Here is a 19,803-nt window from a genome sequence, read left to right on the forward strand (position 1 = left end):
CACCTTGCTGGGGTCATTTGACCCCAGTGCTCTTTCCTGCCATAGCAGGGGGTCGGACTAAATGATCTACTCAGGTCCCTTCCAACCCTAGAAACTATGAAATCAATGGGGATCTTCCCACTGGATGCAGTTGCAGAAGAGAGGCCTATATGGGCTACAATTTGGAGGCATCTGTTCTCTTTACTTTAACAAAGTCTAGAAGTTTTTCAAGTGGTTATAGAAATGACTGTGTGAATAACTGCTTTTTTTGGTTTGGAAACTGAACAAGAAAAAAAACCCTTGAAAACATTCAGTTCGATGCCACCCAAAATAAAAACAGCACACTTGGTGTCCTATGAAACGCTTAGCTCAACCTGCAATGTTTCACTTCAAGCCCTCTTGATATAAGCAAACGGAATGAAGGGCTAGGTATCCTAACAGTGCCCTATGCTTTTCATCTGTCAACTCAGGGATTATGCATTAACCCAGGGTGTGAGATACCCAGGTTCAATTTATTCTGTTCTCTGCAAGGATTTGAACACATATCCTACACCTCCCAAAAGATAGCTATAATGACCATTCTGTGGGTAGTACAGAGCAGGCTGCTCTCAACATCCTTTGTATAACTATTTAAATATACAGTAAGGTGGACACTGAAACCCAGTTGCCCCACCTCTCAGAAGAATATCCTAATCAGCAGGCTGTAGATTCCCTCTTACTCACTTTCTCTGCAGCTTAATGAAATATTTATATATTCTATGCAAAGTGGAACAGAATCAATAAAAGTGACTGAGATCATCCACAGCAGAAGAATAGCATATACAGTTCTTATTACAGCAATGTTCTAGGACATAGGATGATGATGATGATGATTTATGTCCTGCCCTATCCAGAGAGGCTATGGGAGATGTGTATTCAAGTCTCCTCAGGCAGAACATGAATCTCCTACAAGTTGTGTGAGTATCCTGAACACAAGTCGATTGGCTAAAGCAAGAACAGGGACTCAAACACCAACTCCACTTCTTTGTGTGAATCTACATTTCCCCATGCTCCCTGCACCCCCTAAAAGTCAAAAGCATTAAATTAATTCAACCTGATTTTGCAAATACTTTGAGGAAAAGCAAAACCACATTTTTCAACAAATAAACTTTTTTCCTGAAAAAAAAATTGCCCAGGTCTGACTTCAGATCAATACTACAGTGGCCTAAACCCCACATCTAGCTTTATATCCACATTTTGCTTTTGATCTCAATTATTTCTCTAGTAAGTGTGGGTCTATTATAAACTTCCCATGACATTTAGTATAATTACCTAATACTTAGTATTTACTTTCATGTGATTTTTTTAAAATAACTTTTAACCATGATAGGGTACAAAAGACTAATTTGCTCCATAACTAACTTGCACTAGACCAAATACTATCTTATTAATCTTATACATCACTGTGTTAAATATGGGATTAATATCAAACTGCCAATCTTATCCTTTCACTTTCAACGGATGGTAAATCTGGTTTTCAGATTACAGTAAATGCTTGCTGTTTTTCAGGAAAAATCAATGAAAAGACAAACTGAAATCCTTTTTCTAGTGTTAGGAATCTGGTTCATTCAACAACTCTATATTTTTTCAGCTTTAGAATTATTCTCTACTACAAATTTATTTCAAGAGGAATGTTCTACCTAATTCAATTTCTGCTCTGCTATTACTAGAAGGTAAATGAATTATCTGGTGCTTCTAATGAGCAGACCTTCATTACCAAGTGAATTCTGGCATTTCTCAGCATTTGATAATCTTTTATTAGGGTTGACCTCAAGGGACACTCTAGACAAGTGGCCACATGAAGTCCCAATCTAAGAAAAGGATTCACCAATCTAAGTGTGATAAGAATTCATTTGTAATCAACATTAAAACAAATCTCCACTTTCATCTCATATAAGGAGCCTCTGGCACAACATATATGCAGAATAAAAATGTTGGGCTTCAGGCCTTTAATGCTGACACATCAATGACATTAATAATAGTCCTGCCTAGCATAATAATGTGCTGCACTTACTGTATACAGCTCCTTACAACTGATGATCTTAAATATTGTAAATGAATTAAATCCCATAGCATACTATTAGGTGTTTAGTATTACTACATACAAGAAAAAAAAATCTTTGGTCATGATTAGCTGAAGACAGCTCTGTGACAAGTTTAGTAAAATTCTATGATTTATTTCTTCAGCAGTCACTCTTAACCAGTTAGACTACATTTGTAAATGTATTCATTCTGACTGACTACTGTAAATCTCAGTACAAGCTATTACTCCCATTGTTATTACCACTACCTGTTTGTATTAAGGTACTGCCTCTAGCGTCTTCAAGTAAGGGCAAGGAGCAGCAGTACTAGGAGCTGTACAGACACAAAACTAAGATGTTTCTTGTCTCCAAGATCTTCCAGTCTAAACAGACAAGACAAACAAATGGTGGTAGAAAGGAAGGCAGTATACAAATAGAGTGATCAGCACTGATCAGCAAATCTTACTAGAAAAATGATGTTTATTTCTAGAATGTTAACTTCATCTCCCTTCTAGAATGTTGTATGTAAAAGGGAAAAATCAGTGGAGTTACTTAAACTAGAAGAACAGACTGTGATAATACTATATAACAACAACCTGCTCTAGGGAATTATATGATATACTATCTATCAAGGTAACTTTTTATGTTCACCAGAAATGGAAAAACCCATCTTTATATGGCTTTTTAAATCTACTTAACTCCAGGGAAGAATGCAACTGCTAATATTTCTGTTTTTCATATTTCTTTACAAAGTGTTCACTTTTCCTCTGATATTTAAAAAAAAATTCTCATCTACCTATGAAATGGGCCAGGACAATAAAGACCTACTTTCTCATGCTATTTTCATTTCTGGGTGGTGCAAACTCCACAAGAAAACAAATTTACATGTTGTTTTGGTTTCACAAATAGCTTTCCAAGTTGATGAACATCCAAATCCAAAAATAACATAAAGAACATCAGGTTTATTCATTAAATTATGTCCCATCCACAGTCAGAATACAAGAACAGTATTTGGCTCCAATCATTCCTTACGCTATGACGTTTTGCACTAGTATATCAACACAGCCACAAAGCAGGCTATAGCAGCTTCTTCAAAATTTCTCTTTCATAAGAAGAAAATCCATTTGCTGAATGGTCCCTGTTGCAGCTCTATTCTGCTACCTTTCACAGCTTTTAACATAGGGATATGGCTGGTCTACCCCAGCACTTGGGGAATCTCCAGTTGCACACCTCTTGGGACCATCATCTCTGGACATCATTTCTACAGTAACCTAGAAACTGCTTTCTAGGTGTAGCAGAAAGGGGTGGGGGGCAGAAATATGAGGTGACATACAGCCCATCGCCTAACACCTAGAGATCCAAATGCAGTTCTGGCATGGCTCAGAATCAGGATGTAGGATTCTAACCACAAAATCATGTAAAGATTCATTAGCATGATCCTACTGACATCTTTCTCTGAAGTTAGGTATAAAATATTAAAGCTTTTGTTGGCTAATGAAAATTCCTGCTAAGAACACTCCTATTTCTGACCCTATATGGAGTACTCTTAATTTAGTTTCATTTGGAGCACCAAATGTTCTAATTACATCGTCTTTATCTTCTGTATGTTGTATTAGACAAGCAAATAGGAAAATGTTATAACATTGACCAACATTATTTTTTAATCACATCAACAATGTTTCTAGATCATAGCTCAACAATCCTCTTCAGGCAGTCTATGTTATGTCTTAACACTACCTGAGAGCTTTACTAAGGAATTCTTAGGATGTGCACATTTCTGTTTGTTTTTTAAAAGACTCAGGCACATAAGGACGTGAATATTTCTTCCCCATCTGCTCCATAAATTTTTCTGTAAGGCTTATTGTGGAGCACAGTAAATGAGTTATACTTGGTCAGCTGTTGCTTTCCATTTTTGTTGCAGTCACTTAATATGTTGCAGACAGAGCCCATGCCTGCATCAGCCTGTTTGATTTCATTTCCATCTAAATGAAACAGTTAGATGGAAAATCTGAATTACTATTCTGGTATCATCACCCAATGACTCATTTACTCTTGCCATACTTATATCTGCCCAGAAAGCTAGAAAGGATTTGGTGAAGCCTTTATGTTATTTTCCTTATAACATTACATAAAGTGAAGTTTTTTCCCTTTAATTCCTGTCATCTCTGAAATTCAGTATAGGGAGATTTCAAGGATGTTGGTTGTAGCTGTGTTGGTTTAAGGACACAGGCAGACAAAACTCTTTGGGTAGAGGTAATATCTTTTATTAGACTAACTAAATATTTGCAAACATGTTTTTTCTTTGCAAGCTTTCAGGATTACATGCCCTTCATCAGCAAAGGAGAAATTAAAAATGGTAAGAATTCTCCCAGGTAGAAAAGCCAATTTGTAAAAAGCTGCTTAGTGAGAATGCAAATGAGGAGGAGACAATAACTGGACCAGGTACGGTACCTAGGGTTTTCAGATGTGGAAATGCAGGATGTGAGGTGCCATAAATCTGATGTTAACATTTAGTCCAGGCTTGGAGAGTGTATGTTGCTGTTGAATTTGGAAAGTATAAGGAGATCAAAACTCCAAAGCACTGCAGAACTGTCATTACATCCTTGTCTGAAATTCTCATCAAGTGTTGAGGCCACCTTTCTACAATTGCAAGATATTGCTTTTTTTCCTTCCTCTCTTTTCCACTTAAGGAAAATAAGCAACTTTTGAAGGCTAGTCTCAAATAACATAAATAAGTGTATTGCTGTCAGGAAAAACACACAATGGTATATTTCTGTATAGATAGGAAGCATAAAACTGAAGGCCATGTACGTTCCACAGCTAAGAAATAAAGATTTAAAAGCAAGGAAAAGATTTAAAATTCCCAACCACTTATTTCAAACAATTGTCTCCTATCAGGTGGCTTAGAGCTTGGTTAGCCAACCTGATTTTTCCATTGCTCCTGCCTATTTTCTAGCATTTGCTATGCACTGAAATGGATCTGAAAGACAACCAGAAACACAGAGAAAAAGGTAAAGCACAGTCTACAATCAGGAGAATCAATTCATATTTCAAAATGGAGGCAGCACTGCCAGCCACCCCCACCACAACAACCAACCTTGTTCTGAACAACACATTTTATAAACTGGATTTGGGGCAAATAAAAGGACTAAGCTGCTGTGCCTTCTGCTCTGCAAATGTTGCCAGCCTTGGAGAGTTCTGTAGGCCAGCCTTTGAGTGCCAAGTTGGAATACCCTTCCTGTTATGGCTCAGTGAAGACAGAAGAGGGTCCCAGTGCCTTCTTTCCCTACTAGCTCATTTGCAGAGAAGAGATCAGCCCTTACTGTGTACTCGTTCTCTGAACTTCTCTGCCAGTCATTTTGCTTCTTTGCTTGCTTAAATGTTTAATTGACTGAGAGTCTTTTCTTGCTTTGGCCACTGACTGATAACCCCAACTCACTATTGCTATTAGGAATTCACATGATTAATCCTTTTGCTAAAGTAACCAGAGCGGAATTAGAAGCATCTCTCTTGTCTCTTTTATACTAGGAGTGAGTACAGAAAAATTCACAAGAAAAAATACTTGGTTGGCATGGCCATTTTGAGTGTTGAGTATATTGCAGTAGGAGGGATCTGTCCTTTACAGAAGGCTCTAGCATTGGTTATGTCTTCTCTATTATGAATATTTTAGCATTCATCTTGCTGTTCAGTTATAGTGGGAATGTTAATTTATTGTAACTCTGTCCTCTTGTCCTGAAAATCCCCTTTCACTTTGTTTCTGTAAAAATGGTCAATCCACATGATGACCATTCTGTAAAAGTGGTCAATCCTCAGCTCCCTATGTGCAAAACAGGGATATTAGCACTGTCCTACCCCAGAGGAAGAGTATAAATACAGTAAGATTTGGAGGTGCTCAGCTACTGAGGGGATGAAGGTCCACAAGCATCTCAGATAAATCCAAGTTTTCATAGGATAATGCCTACTAAGGACTTGCTCCTGACAACACTGACTTCCAGGCATGGTTCTATGGGAGTCAATGAACTTACTCCTTAGCAGCATCAAAATCTTGCCAGAAGTTGCAAGATATTCACAAATGATAAGCTACTATTTACTGATTTCATTATAACAATGGAGTTTAAGAGATATTTGTTAGGGCATGAAATCCTAATATATCAACTTACTGGACAGATTGTAATGATTCCTGTATTTCTGTGCTTCCATATGGATCACTTATGTTGGTAAAATGTCTAGCTAATGGTGTGTCACAGTGTTCTGCTTTTAGGGTTGCAATATTAAGGCAGGAGTCACCAGATGCTGCTGCAATGTACAGTTTTATAAATTTATTTTACATGGCACGAACGCAAAGTTTGATTACTTTGAAAAAGTACTGTGCTACTAGTCACGCGATGCTGTTAATTTCATGGGGAACACTTGCAAACAATGTGTCTGCCCTCTCTCTTTCCCTAACACAAATCACTTCTTGGTGCAGATTCTGGGAATCAAGCATTGGCATTTGGACTGAGATTTCTGACAGAAATTACATTTGTGCTGTTTGAGACCATTCAGCTCAAGGACTGGTATAGCAAATGTTAGCAAACAAACACCTGGTCTGGACACATTCAAAAGGCATTTGGATGCTTATCTTGCTGGGATTATTTGACCCCAGCGGACTTCCTGCCTATGGCAGGGGGCTGGACTCGATGATCTCGCTGGGTCCCTTCCAGCTCTAATGTCTATGAAATCTATAAAACCCAGTACACTAAAAAATACCAGACTCCCAAGTATGAAAAGCATTCAGATGGATGGTAGCTGTAGCTGTAGCTGAGGTGTGAAAACAACTAAAACAATTTTGTAATCACCTACTGGCTAATATAATAGTTTGAGATAATGGAGATGGTCAGGACATAAGACATCACCAAATATTTGAGTTTATTTGAGATGGGGAGAGCAGGAAAAGCTTGAGTCAAGGGATCTATTCAAAAAGCAAGTGGGAAGTGGCCATTCTAAATGAAATCTAGGAAGAAAAAAAAGATTGTTAATCTACCTGACTTCTATTTTAGGCACCCTGAAACCTGAATTTAAAGCGTACCTTTACCAATTTCCTCAAACAGTGATGGAATACTTCTGTGCAATCTATGTAACTCACCAAATATAATGTTTTCAATTGTACCTGTGAATAAGTGAGTGCAATGAATTAGATGGGCTAGGTATGCATCCAATACATGCTATAGCTTGGCTTTATTCATGTTTTATGGCATACTCCCACATTAGATAAATTAGGGCCATATTCAAGCTTTTTTTATGAAAAGATGATGTGCCTATGTTTAAGCAAATTTAGTAAGTCCCACCGGGTGATGTGTCATTCACTGAACTGGGCTTATAGAGTCTGAGCCAGATGGCTGATGCAGAAGTCTTTTGCGGGAATACATCTCTATAGAGGATGATGTCGCACTGTACTTGGTGACCAGGCTGTCATTGAATGCAACTCCGTCACGGTATTTAAATCACATTAAAGCTTTCTTTTATTTTCATACCCCCTTGTGATTTTGTCTGGCTACATTCTAATTGCTAGACTCAGTGCAATGCAGTGCAGCGCACTGATGTGCCACAACTAGCTGCCCCTATTTATACTAGGGAAAATGACCCCTATACATAAAACCCCTATACACAAACCCCTCTTACATAAAATGTTCACAATCCTGTTGAAAATAGCATGATGAAGGAACACCCTGTTTCTTTATCTTATATTTTCCACCCTACAAAATAAGTATTATTGGAAGGCCTGCCTTCTTATTTATACTTATACAACATTTTAGAAACTGTACATACCTGATGAAGTTGAGGTAGGCTTCACGAAGTACTGTTTTATTACTCTCTCATGCTTTTGACTTATTGAGTGATTGTTAATGATCAGTAACTTGTTATGCATATAAGGGGTGCAAAATATACATGTCTCAGTTATTCTTTTAATTTTTCATCTTCCATCAATGAAAAACTATCATTTATTGACTAGAAGACAATTTTGAAATGAGGTATGTTTCAGTGACTTCTGATAATTGATTATCAGAAAATATCAAACAAGAATTAAGGGAGAGAAGTATCACAGCTCTATTTCCCAGTTACTATCCTTTTTCCTTCAGAGACTCGCTTGGGAAAAAAGAAAATTAAAAACAAAAGAGGTAGATAGAGAATGCACTACATGTACCAAGGAAAGCAAAAGACTAGAATCAGGTGTGGCCTAGCCTCTTGTAGCCCTGGTACAGCCCATTAATTCATAGCCTTGAACATCACTTGCCATTCCAGTATCAGAACTAGCCAGTAATGAGTCAACCATTCCACACTGTATGGCAGTTTCATAGTCTGTCCCCTGTTCTGTAGCTGTCCATTTGAAGGAGATCCCCAAGCTCATTCTGACTCCTGACCAAAACAGAACTCCAGAGTAGTGGAAGGTTGACAGTATACTTACTATTTCACTTGATTTACTTCCTTGAGAATAACACTGAAGTCAACAAGGAGCATAAAGCATAGCACAGGGCACTTCCAATCTAGGAAGTAGGTTCTATGGACCTTCTTAGAGAAAAAGAGAAACAGATATAAGAGAAACCAGCCACATAATTATATCCATTACACACCTAGATTTCTTTATGGGACCCCTCTTCATTATAAACCACACAGTTAATATTTTTCTTGGGAGAAGGAAAATCGCAGTTATGTGCTGTGAGATTTTTAGAGTGGTGGCTAACATATCTGAGAGACAAAAATCAGTACAAAACATTAATTGCATACAGACATGTGCCAGTCTTTCCAGGCAGCTAGCATATGAAATACCTCAAGTTCTGAATACATCCAGTTCAATTTTTACTTACTACTTTTTGATTTTAAGAAGATTGGACTATTCAACCCATGTGTAGTAATAACAGCAACATCACTAATGACTGGTAAGATTAAGCTAATTTATTGTACTGCGAGAACATGAAACATGGTACCTATATTTGAATTTAGGCAACTAAGTAGCAGCCTGATTCTCAGGGATTCTGAGCATTCACAGGCCACGACCAGTCCCCTGTAAAATCAGGATGTGTTTTTAGGTGCCTAACATTAGACATCCATGTTTTTAAATGTTGGTTGGAGAACTTTGGAAGAAGTAAAATTCTACCTTATTTTAGGCTATGAAGTCTAGAAGAAAGTAACGTAAGAAAATATACACTTCAGATGAAAACATGGAGAGTAGGTGCCATGTTGTAAACCTGGCTGTTTTGGGGACTGGTATTCTATCATTCTAATCTGTCTCTGTCTAAAGTATAAACATCTTTCTTTTGCAACATGCCCACTGCTTTAAATTTTTTAAAGCAACACAAAGTGCCTTTCTATCTCACCAGTTCACACCATCTATAACCCACTCCAATGCACAACACATGTTACAGAGAGTGGAGATTTAAAGCTAGTGCTCCCCCCTCCCTGCCCTTTATTAAATTATGTGCCAGCTGCTACATACTGCAAAGAAATTATGCTAACCTGCAGGTTGCTGATTTTGTTTGCTGCTAGCAGTGGGGGTTCAGATACTTTTGGCACCTCGCCAGATAAAAATCTGAACTCACAGTTTAATTTAGTATGGAGAATTTCATGACATCTATTGCATTCATTATTTACACTTTAATTCTAGATCACTCTCCCAGTGAAAATATCAGTTCTCCCTTGTTTAAAGGGCTTGCTCAGAAATAATTCAATCAAATGCTCAGTTTCCTAGTTATTTCCCTCTTTCAAATATAGCTGTTGGTAACAATTTCTGCATATATCTAAGGAATGCAGAAACAAGGAAAACGGGATGTTCCACTCATCTGTCTCATTCTAAGTAAGGAAATTCATGAAGTAAGATACTATGATCACCAGACTGAACAACAAGAATGCATCATAAACGTCTAGATTACTAATTATTACAACTCTGACCCTTTTGTTATTACCAATTTCTTATTACCATAATCTATCCAAAAATTATTCTAAAGCATGAACAAATACATGTGGAGGTCTATTTATAGGTGAAACAGGAACTACTTTATTTTTAGGAAAAAAGTGACTATCAAAATAGGTAATAAGCCATAAGTAACAGGTATCCATACTAGCTATATCCCATCACTTATTCCCCGTAAAATTAGTAAGCAAAGCTTTTGTCCTGACATATTATAGAGACTAGTAGCAGCCAAAGGCATAAGAGAACATACAGAAGGATAAGAAGAAAAGATCAAAGCCAGTACAGGAAGAAAAATGACCAGAAAAGATCCCAAGAACAAAGGAGGCTAAGGGGGAGGAGGCTATAAACAGGGATTGCTTGGGTCCTGGGGCAGTAAGGCAAGTCGTGTGCTCTATTAACATCCTCTGATGGCCAGATCAAAAAGCTCCATTAGTTTCAATAGAGGGGGTTGCTTGCCTATCGTTTCAATGGAGAAAATGACATAAAATGGCAGAAATCTAATAGGGGAGAAGAGACCTCTAAGGGGGAAATTGTAGTCCTAATATGAAAAAGAGATGGTGAGTTGAGGCCTCATCACTGTCAAGGCTATGACTGGTGCTAAAATACGATAAAAAGGAGGTGTCATTAATTCACAATGTGAGTAATCACAATGCCATCATTTTAAAAAGTGACAGCAAAATTAGTCTAGGTGGCAAAATAGATAAATATAGTAGCCTTTCATCTCTGGTGACTTGGAGCTAAAGTCTGTATTTGCCCAAGCCACAACTTTTTCTTGTTATAGGCTGGAATCAGACTTGCTTTCTGGAGCATTCAGCTAGGGCAGAGATACTGTGTGGCCCTTCAGAAAGCATGCTAAACTTTGAAGGAAACAATAAATTCATCCAGGTGTTAGATTTTATGGAGCACAACAAAGTGGTAGCCTTATGGTAACCACATCTTCTACTGCTTGCAGTTTCTCTTTCAGATGATTTATTAAGCCTTTCCCAACTTCAGCATCCACATAAGAGCATTTTCCTCTCATCTTCAATAAGGTAATTCACTTTTTCATGGACGAGGTAGCTGAATGTCTACCTGTCTTGTAGTGAGCAGAGTTTATGTGTGGATGACATACATTTCCTTATTCAGCTTAGATGCAGCTTAATCTAGGTAACTCACTCTGCTTTGTCAGCCATTTCCCTTACCTGGAGTCTGAACTAACCAAGAAATGAAGCTTTTGGCAGTTACTATTGCAGCAGTGACTTAAGTTATTAACAAGCTGTATTTGAATGTGTTACACAAAGTCATATTTAAACATGATTTGTGTCTGTAGCTGGGTAAAATAAACACATCACCAGAACTAAAAATGTAGCAAGCCCAATGATCTGGAGAACAGCCCAACTACAACACTCCAAAGAGCACAGCTCATTGTGACAGATCAACATACAGCACCCCTGCCCCAAATTATATTTAAATGCTGCATTTCAACAAGCAGCGATCCAACTATCAATTAACCAAGCCTCAGTTCTGAGGAGCATTTCTTTTACTGAGCTAGACAATGTTACTGAGAATTCAAATATTGTTATTAGAGATGTGGGAGGAAATCTGTTTTCTGGCCCTGCGTCCTACTCAAGAGTTCATTTAAGGGCAATTCCAAGACCTGTAAATCTCACAACTACTGATAATGTTTATTTCTGTGGCCTTTTCCATAGAAAAATTTACCATGACCCCATGTAGGGATCCCCCAAATCAACTGTAACAAACCTTGCCTTCATATGCAAGCCATGCTTTCAGAGTGATGCCTCCATGCCAATCATCATTTGAATTGAACTTGCTTCCAGCTAAGCTAACCACTGTTTTGGGCTCCACAATGTGGGTAGGACAGACAGCATTTGCTGCTGTATTTGTACAAGTGATTCAGATAGTCTTTTTCCATCCTCCACAGCTGTCTGGTGGCTTATCTGGCCTGGGTCCTGCATTCCAATACCTAGAGGTCACGATGGCCAAAAACACTTACCTGCACTACTTAGACATCAAGGATCTTCTGTGTGAATATGAAAGCACGGCATAAGAGTAAATTTTCTTACAGTCAAAGGGTTGTCTCCGGACCTAAGAACAATATTCAGACCCTGGTTTCAATCTGGAGAGAGGTGGCGATGCAGGGTGACCAGATGGCCAAGCTTAGTATAACCAGGACCAGACAAGGGTGCCAGGAAATTAAAGGCTTAAGCTACAACATATGGTAAGGCCAAGAGAAAAAATAGCAGTCTGGCTGTTGTGGAAAATATGCTCACTTTATAAGGAGGCTGTTTGGCTCCTGCATTTTTGCTCCTCCAGAAAGCTTGAAAATGCTGTGGATAGCAGTAAGATATTAGTGGGGGAGTTGGGGAGGAGGAAGAGGCAGCTGGGAAAATCAAACAGCTGCTCTGAGAGGGGACAGATAAATTACTAGCAATAATATATACACTAGCTAACTATTAGTATATTAGTTAACTAAGGGTGGGCAAGTGGAGCATGAGTCCTGGGCACTGAAAGAAGGGTGGGCACCAGAACACAAGTAGCAGGGAGTGGGGCAAGAGCCTTCTCATCAGCCCCCCCAAACAAGCCCTGGAAACAAGGCACTGTTGCTACAGGTCCAGTCAGCAGCCAGGGAGTTAACATTGCCAGGTGGCAGAGACCTTCTTACAGCCCATAGCCACTTTTCACACCATTGCTTGAGATGGGGATCAACAGCAGTGGCAGCTGCAATATTGGGTCATGAGAAAATTCATACATCTGGCAGCTGCTGGCTATGCTTACACCTCCCTCCGCAGAAACAGCAACTCCTTGCTAGCTCAGGATCAGGGAACCTCTTCAGGAGATAGTTACCAGCATGAAGTGAATTTGGCAGGTTCGGCATCTGGGGGAAAGAAGTGTCCATGTTCCTGTGAATGACTCCATTATTTATGAGAAGAACAGAACCTCATGTTAGGGCAGCAACGTACACCATCTCCCTTGGTTCTCCAAACTGCATTCCTTATCTCCAGTTCTGAGTACATATAATATCTGGCTGGACTCTTCTTGGTTCACCCATTTCAGTTTTCTGAAAATATCTTAGGTCACTCAGACACCCTTTCAGCTGCAGAGGGCACTGTTCCAGGTTAGGTATGCTGGTGAAGCCATGCAGGGAAAGCAGGGAAAATACTCAGTAAGTCACACAACAACTCACCATTTCAAAGAAATACATTGGAATATTTTATTGCAGGAGATCACACATGGAGCAATATGGCCAAAATGTTTCCTTTACATTGAATCTGCTGACCTATGAGCCAAGCAGTGGCATCTACATATTGCATTTAAATATGTGAAATCATACCAGAGTCTAATACAACACACTGAAGACTTTCCATGCTTTCTACTTTCTCATTAATGTATTTACACCCCCATAAAATACAATTGTGAAATATAACTGATGTACTAGTAACACAGCCCACCAATTCCCAGGCTAGAAACTGCAATCTAGTGGAGTGTTGTTAACTACAGCCTCCCTTTTATCCTAGTCCATAATTACTGTATCACAAACACTCTTAATAAATGTAAGCACTTGCTATTCAGTGCCATTCTGCTCCTGCTCACTATGCAACATGGTCATGTTAAAGTTTAATCTATGAACAAGCCCTGGAAGAAATTATTGGGTATGGATGTCATATGGGATTCACAGTGGGACCAGAAAAAGTACTGTACCAGTCTACAAGCTGGTTTTATTTCTATTACTTGGCAATTTTTTAGCCAAGCCTTATGCTATTCCACAAGATGCACCTTTCTGATCCCTGGAGTAACTGTTAATGATCTTCCCATAATACATGCTTACTTGGAAGGACTTAGTAGACCTCCTGAGCTTGTCTGGGAAGAGGCTGGGACACAGAATGGGTACATGGTACTTCTGTTAATACATCTGGAACACCTTGCAAAACTCAGCTGCTTAAATCAGGGATTAGCAATTCGTGTCCCATGGTCATGGGGCTTTGCCCATGCTTGTCCGTGGTCACTCTCCCTATGATGTCACAGGGAGAAGCAGCAGCAGCTGCAGGACCTCTCCCTATGCCACTGTGGAGAGAAGCAGTAGCTGAGTCCTAGCGCCTACGCACTTGCCATTGTTTTGAGTGGGGTCATTCTGGCCTGCAGCCTGAAAAGGCTGCTGACTGCTGGCTTAAATCTATTTCAGGCATGTCTGGAACTCAATCACAGCCCCCTCAAGGTATTAACCTGTACATCCTTTCACTACAAAAGCAATTATTTCTGGTTCCTTCCAGTTGATAATTCTAGGATAGCTGGATAGTCACCTTCCTCTTGCTGGGACAGGTGTCTCATCCTCACCGTTTGGCACTGCAGTGTCCGAGTGAAGTCAACAACAGTTCTAGAACAATTCTCTCTCATCCTCAGGTTGCACAGGCAAAGCTGGCTGACCCAAGTCAATCAAGCAGCTCTGTCCTAATGATTACAGTACACCTGGTGCATAATGTGAATGGGAAAAGTAGTAATAGGACCCTGATGAGGTCAGGGAGCTGCTCAACTCCTAGCTTCCGCAGGGTCTGCCCAAACACACCACCAGCTTCCAGCAGCTGCCTCAGATTTCTTAACTGCTCTTAGAATCATAAAAAGTTAGGGTTGGAAGAGACCACAGGAGGTCATCTAGTCCAACTCCCAAAAAACTCTAGCATAGCTCTTCAAAAACTCTAGTATAAACCTCTTTGAGACATTCAAGTTTAAAGCATTAACTATGGCTTCTCTTTTCTGAATTGGCTTAGGAAATGGCACTGAAGCCATGGGACTTATGGAAGGCTCCTAAAAAAAATGAGCCTTTCCCCCACACATCCCCAGGCTTCCCACAGCACCTTAGAAACCCTTTCAAAATTTATATATATTGATATATACCCTTCCAAGAAACAACTGCTTATGTAAGCCTGCACCAAAAACAACAGGCAGAAGGGCAGTGCAAATTACCATGCTGTAAAATAACAGTGCAGAAAAAGAACAAAATTGCAAACAAATGCAAATAACTGTGTAGCTGTTGATCAAGCCGTGCAGAAGTCTAGCCATTAATCTTCAAATTTAAAAGCCTGGTTCTAGAAGTTGATTAGTTCTTTCTCCTTCCCGTATTTTAAGATTAAACCCTCATGCTCCTCAAAACACAGCCTTACATGTTAAGGCATTACAAAAAAGCATTACTCTTTAGTGTTTACACTCTGGATTTGTTGTATATATATTTATTTTGTTCTAAACAGACATTATTTCAACTAAATTCTGGATGGTGTTTTACTGTATAGTCCTACTTAGAAACACTGAACTTACCAGTTAGCTAGCCTCAGAATGTGGTCCTTTTACAAGCATCTTTTGGTGAGGAAAGTAAATAAGTACTCCTTAAAGCACTACAAACAATTAAGGGAATTTCATTGTTCTCAGCTAGTTTTACCTGCCTTTTAAAAAATGTAGTTTCTTAATCCGTTACTAACTTTCAAAGCACATTTCCCACTCAAGAGTAGGGAATCCCATAGGAAAATACTTAAAACTTCAGAAACATTTAGTTGCTTGCCAGTATCCACAGCTAAAACCAAACTCTAATGCCATACCAAATATGGCCCTAATCCTACACTGCTGGGCAGAGGGAACAGTGCTGTAGCTCTGTGAAGACCAGCTGAAGTAGGTGGCTGTTACAAAGGCACAGGAGTCTGCCCACATTCTCTGTTCTGTAGATCAACTAAATGGCATCAGTTTCCAAGATAAAAATCAAGACTATACCAAATTTTGGGCTTATTAACCCACAGTGAATTGCACAGTTGAGATACAGCACAATCTCTCTTGGTATTAACCTACCAAGAGGCAGTGTAGCCTGTCAGGCTCTGTCCCACCCTACTGCATATTGTGCCAGTCAGCTATTTACTCACATTCTCATCAATCACATGTAAACGCATCTGTGAACACGATGCACTGTTGAAAGTCAGTGGCTCTTAACTACAGTGCTGCAAGATCCTTTCAAGGGTGCTGTGCGTGGCATTGCTGTTGCTGCTACCACAGCCAGGTGAAACTGCCCCATGCAGAGGCATAAGCACTGCTGCACTAGGAAGTGAATGTAGCAGGCAGGGGCAGAGAGAGCAAAGAGCTCATTGCACATGGAAGAAATCTGATCACAGGATCAGCCCCATGTTTCCAATCCGAAACTTTTTGGTGTATAGAAGGACAGCGACCATTTACTTATTTATTTAAAGAATGCAACTTTGGCAGGCTGCTCCTTTAAGCCATCTCAAGCTAAGGTGCAAAGAAATGCAGAAGACTGATGGGGCAGCAGGGAGACAGCCAAAACACCCAGCCTGTTCTCCTTGCCCCCTGCACAGGATAGCTTGGACCATGTAGGTGCATGCACCTCTGCATGCAGAGGTTGTGACAGCACTGCCCCTTTAAGGGCAAAGAGGGGACAAGAACATGTCACTCAGGAAGCAGGGCACAAGCCCAGTGACCTCACTATGCCAGGGAATGTGCAGAAGCCTGGAAAACACCCCCTGCTTTGCCCAGCACTACCAGCTGCAAAACAGAGGGGCGCATGCACTCTATATGAAGGTCCCAAAGTTAAGCCATCACAAAGGTAGGTTTAAACAAACCTGTAAGAAGGTGAAGTCCTACAATTGCTCCTTTAGGCCCTGCCTGCGGTGCTCGCATCTCTGACAAGGACTGTTCTTACTGGCATAGTAACTGCTGCTCCCACAGCTGAGGGAGGCAGCCTGGACTGCACCAAAGGTTATCTTACAGAGCCAAGCTGAGCTGTGCGTTCACTTGCCTGGTGCCAAACAAGTAGCACAGGAATCCCTGATATGTGAGAGGCTAAGGCAACAGAGCCACACAGGCTTGCTTTGTACAGTTCAATTTAGAAGCAGTTAGTTACACAATGATCCTTTCTTAAAATTCATTTTAAGATAGGTTTTTTTTTTTCTTGTAAGAGAGAAAGACTTCACACTTCAAGCTTTTGGGTTCTTCTCTCACAGTGGTTCTCAACCAGAACGCCACTACCTTCAGAAAAGTTATGGAGGGGTGCCTTGAGTCTAAAAGGGTTGAGAACCACTGCTGTATTTTACTTAGGATCACTAACAGGTAGATCCTAATCTCAAGCCAAACAGATCAATTTCACACAAACTTATTTCACGCAAAATGCAAACAAGAAATGCTTCAAATTATAGACATTCAGATTTTCTTTAAACCTTTTTATTTAGAGATTTTTCTGGTAAGGAGATATACCGTAGGAAAGCAATTTCACTGGCAGTGAGGTATGTATATACTCTACCAAAATACTCCTCTTGTTTTAACTGCTTTTAACTTTATTTACATATACAGAAAATATCAATGCATATCCTTGGCTTAACTACAGTATTAATTACCCTACATGAATAAAATGAAATGTTACTTGCATACAAAACTGATTCAGAGAGGAATTTGATTTACTGATTAAAAATTAAATCATGTTTGAAGACAGCCTAAATGAACAAACACAAATTTATCATGACCAAGACACCTGCACCATATTTTCCATCCTCACAGCACATTTATTTCAGTAACTCCGTAAGTAGGTCCTTAGCATGAGCATAGTGTTACACAGTTTCATACATATTAATCACATCCAAAACAAGTTCTAAAATTTAAATTGTAAACATTCTCTTCATATGTAGAAACATTTCAATTGGTGGTCAAATTTGCTAAAACGATATTTTGTTAAACAGAATTATAAATGAAAAGGTCTAGTCTAAACCGTGTAGTGAGCAATGCTTATTAGTACATTTCTACAGTGTTAAATAAAGTAGTAGAGGCAAACTGTTCTGTAAGCAAGTCAGACTTTCATAAAGAAACAAACGTGTTAACAAAAAGATGCTTCGCAATAAAGGAAGTTAGATTTGAATCTATGATACAGATGTAAGGGTAAATACCATCTTTGTTGACAAGTAGGAGGTAGCATAGATGCACCACTTTATTGTCAGTGAGAAATGCAACTGAAGTAAAGAATATTTCCTTACCACAAATAATTTCCAGTACTATGTACATATTTCTCTTAGAAATATTTGTTTAAACAAGTTTCCCTCCACTTTTTAGTACAAAAAGCTTCATGTGATTTAAAAAAAAAAAAACACTTACACACCTAGATAGAATAGTACTAATTGCCCTATTTGAATGAAACAGTCTTTTGAACTATGAAGTACATGATATTTAATGCCCTAAATTGAGTAAATTGTATTAGCAGTTCTTGGTATTATACAAAACACTACATACATACAAACAAAATATAATAATATCTTATTTTACTATGCAAGTCTTTTTGGAATAAACAGAGCCTTGATTCTGGTAACACTGCTGAGAACATGGTTTTGTTTTATTTTCATTTTTTTAATAAAATCTGTCTTTAAGTACCCATGTGCAACAATTTAAAAATGGCTGCTTTACATGTAATGGTTTCGTATTGATAAGTGAACACAGTAACTGACAAAAACATAGTAAACCTTAAAAACACATCTTTCACCCTATATAAAATATAAAGACTACTTACTGTAACTGTTAAGTACTCATTTTATTTTGATGTTACTGTAATTCACCTTCCCCATCTTTCTGGCTTCAGGATTTATAAACATAATTTAGTGTAGCAACTTTAAAAAAAAAAAGACAAAGTATTTCAAATTTACACCCAATTCAAATTTAAAATGTTTGTTCTATGATGCTGCTTCTGCCATCAGTAAAGAAAATGAAGTTTCAGTAATTGAGGCAGGCTTTTTAAGTAGTGATGTGACTTCAACCATGCCAGCTCCAGTTCGTGGAAGATTTGCGTTGACAATGTGTCGCTGCAAGTGCTTTATCCAGTCTTCCTGAACAGACAAAGGTCCACGGAAGACCAGACCACAAAACCTGTGCAAATTAAAATAATTTCATTAAGATATGTTAGCACTATTGAAGACATTATATGATAAGAATTAAAAAAAAACACACAACACTTTAAGGTTAATATATTATTCTTTGATTATGCATTTCAGGTTTTCTAAACACAAGATTAAAATTTATATTACAAGATCTGCCTATTCGTCTTGCCATAATTAACAATCTCTTCCCTTTAACAGAGCTGGGTTTTTTTGGAGTAGGAAACGCAACAAAAGTTTTCGTTTGAGAAAGTGGAAGCCTAAAATCTGTTGAAAAAAATAAGACCGTTTCAAAAATCTCTTGCGTCCCAGGGCCGATCTCAATCTACGCCCGCCCACTTGTTTCCAGCCAAACCTGCCTGTCTTGCCTGCCATGCCTCAATGTTCCAGATTATCAGATGTTAATCAGGCAGGAGGCTGCCCTTTACCTGCTGTGATGACAAGGGCCTCTGTACATGCTCAGACCTCCCCTTGATGTGTCCCATACCTCACAGATGTTTCCTCCAGCTAGTTAGTACTGGGATCCAAGCTCCAGAGTCTCACATGTGACTCGCACTCCCCAATGGAGCTTGGGATCCCAGCACCCTCACACTGGGTTCTCTATCCTGGCTCAAACCAGGCCTTATCATACTCTCATTATCAACAAGGCTCCCAGTCCCATCTCTGGGCCTACCAGCTCCTACCCTAGGCTCTAGGCCCAATCCTTGGGTGCCAAACCCCATACCTGGGCCACAATCCTCTCCCGGCTCCAAGCCCCATCCCCAGGCATCTAGCTACTCTCGCTCTGGGTCCTAGGCCCTCTTGCCACTGACTCCAAGCCTCTCACAACATGGACTAGGGCTCCAAGCTCTGTCCTTCAACGGAGTCTAACATCCGGATCCCCAATATGCTCCAGGCTCTCCTGCGAGACTGGGGC

General features: G+C 39.3%; 1 protein-coding gene across 5 annotated transcripts in view; it reads right to left on the bottom strand.

Moving 5' to 3' along the window:
* Nucleotides 1-17,180: 17,180 nt before the first annotated feature.
* ZNF644 (zinc finger protein 644) overlaps nt 17,181-19,803 on the bottom strand; it is a 102,444-nt gene continuing 99,821 nt past the window's right edge. For all 5 annotated transcript variants that reach the window (XM_019501585.1, XM_019501587.1, XM_019501583.1 and 2 more), the window contains one exon: nt 17,181-18,879. In XM_019501585.1, coding sequence (XP_019357130.1) covers nt 18,687-18,879 — 193 coding nt within the window. In that variant the 3' untranslated portion in view covers nt 17,181-18,686. The remainder of the gene's footprint in view (nt 18,880-19,803) is intronic.

The sequence above is a fragment of the Gavialis gangeticus genome, unplaced genomic scaffold (genome assembly GCF_001723915.1).
Source record: "Gavialis gangeticus isolate Ggan-Ray unplaced genomic scaffold, GavGan_comp1, whole genome shotgun sequence".
Classification (NCBI taxonomy): domain Eukaryota; kingdom Metazoa; phylum Chordata; order Crocodylia; family Gavialidae; genus Gavialis; species Gavialis gangeticus.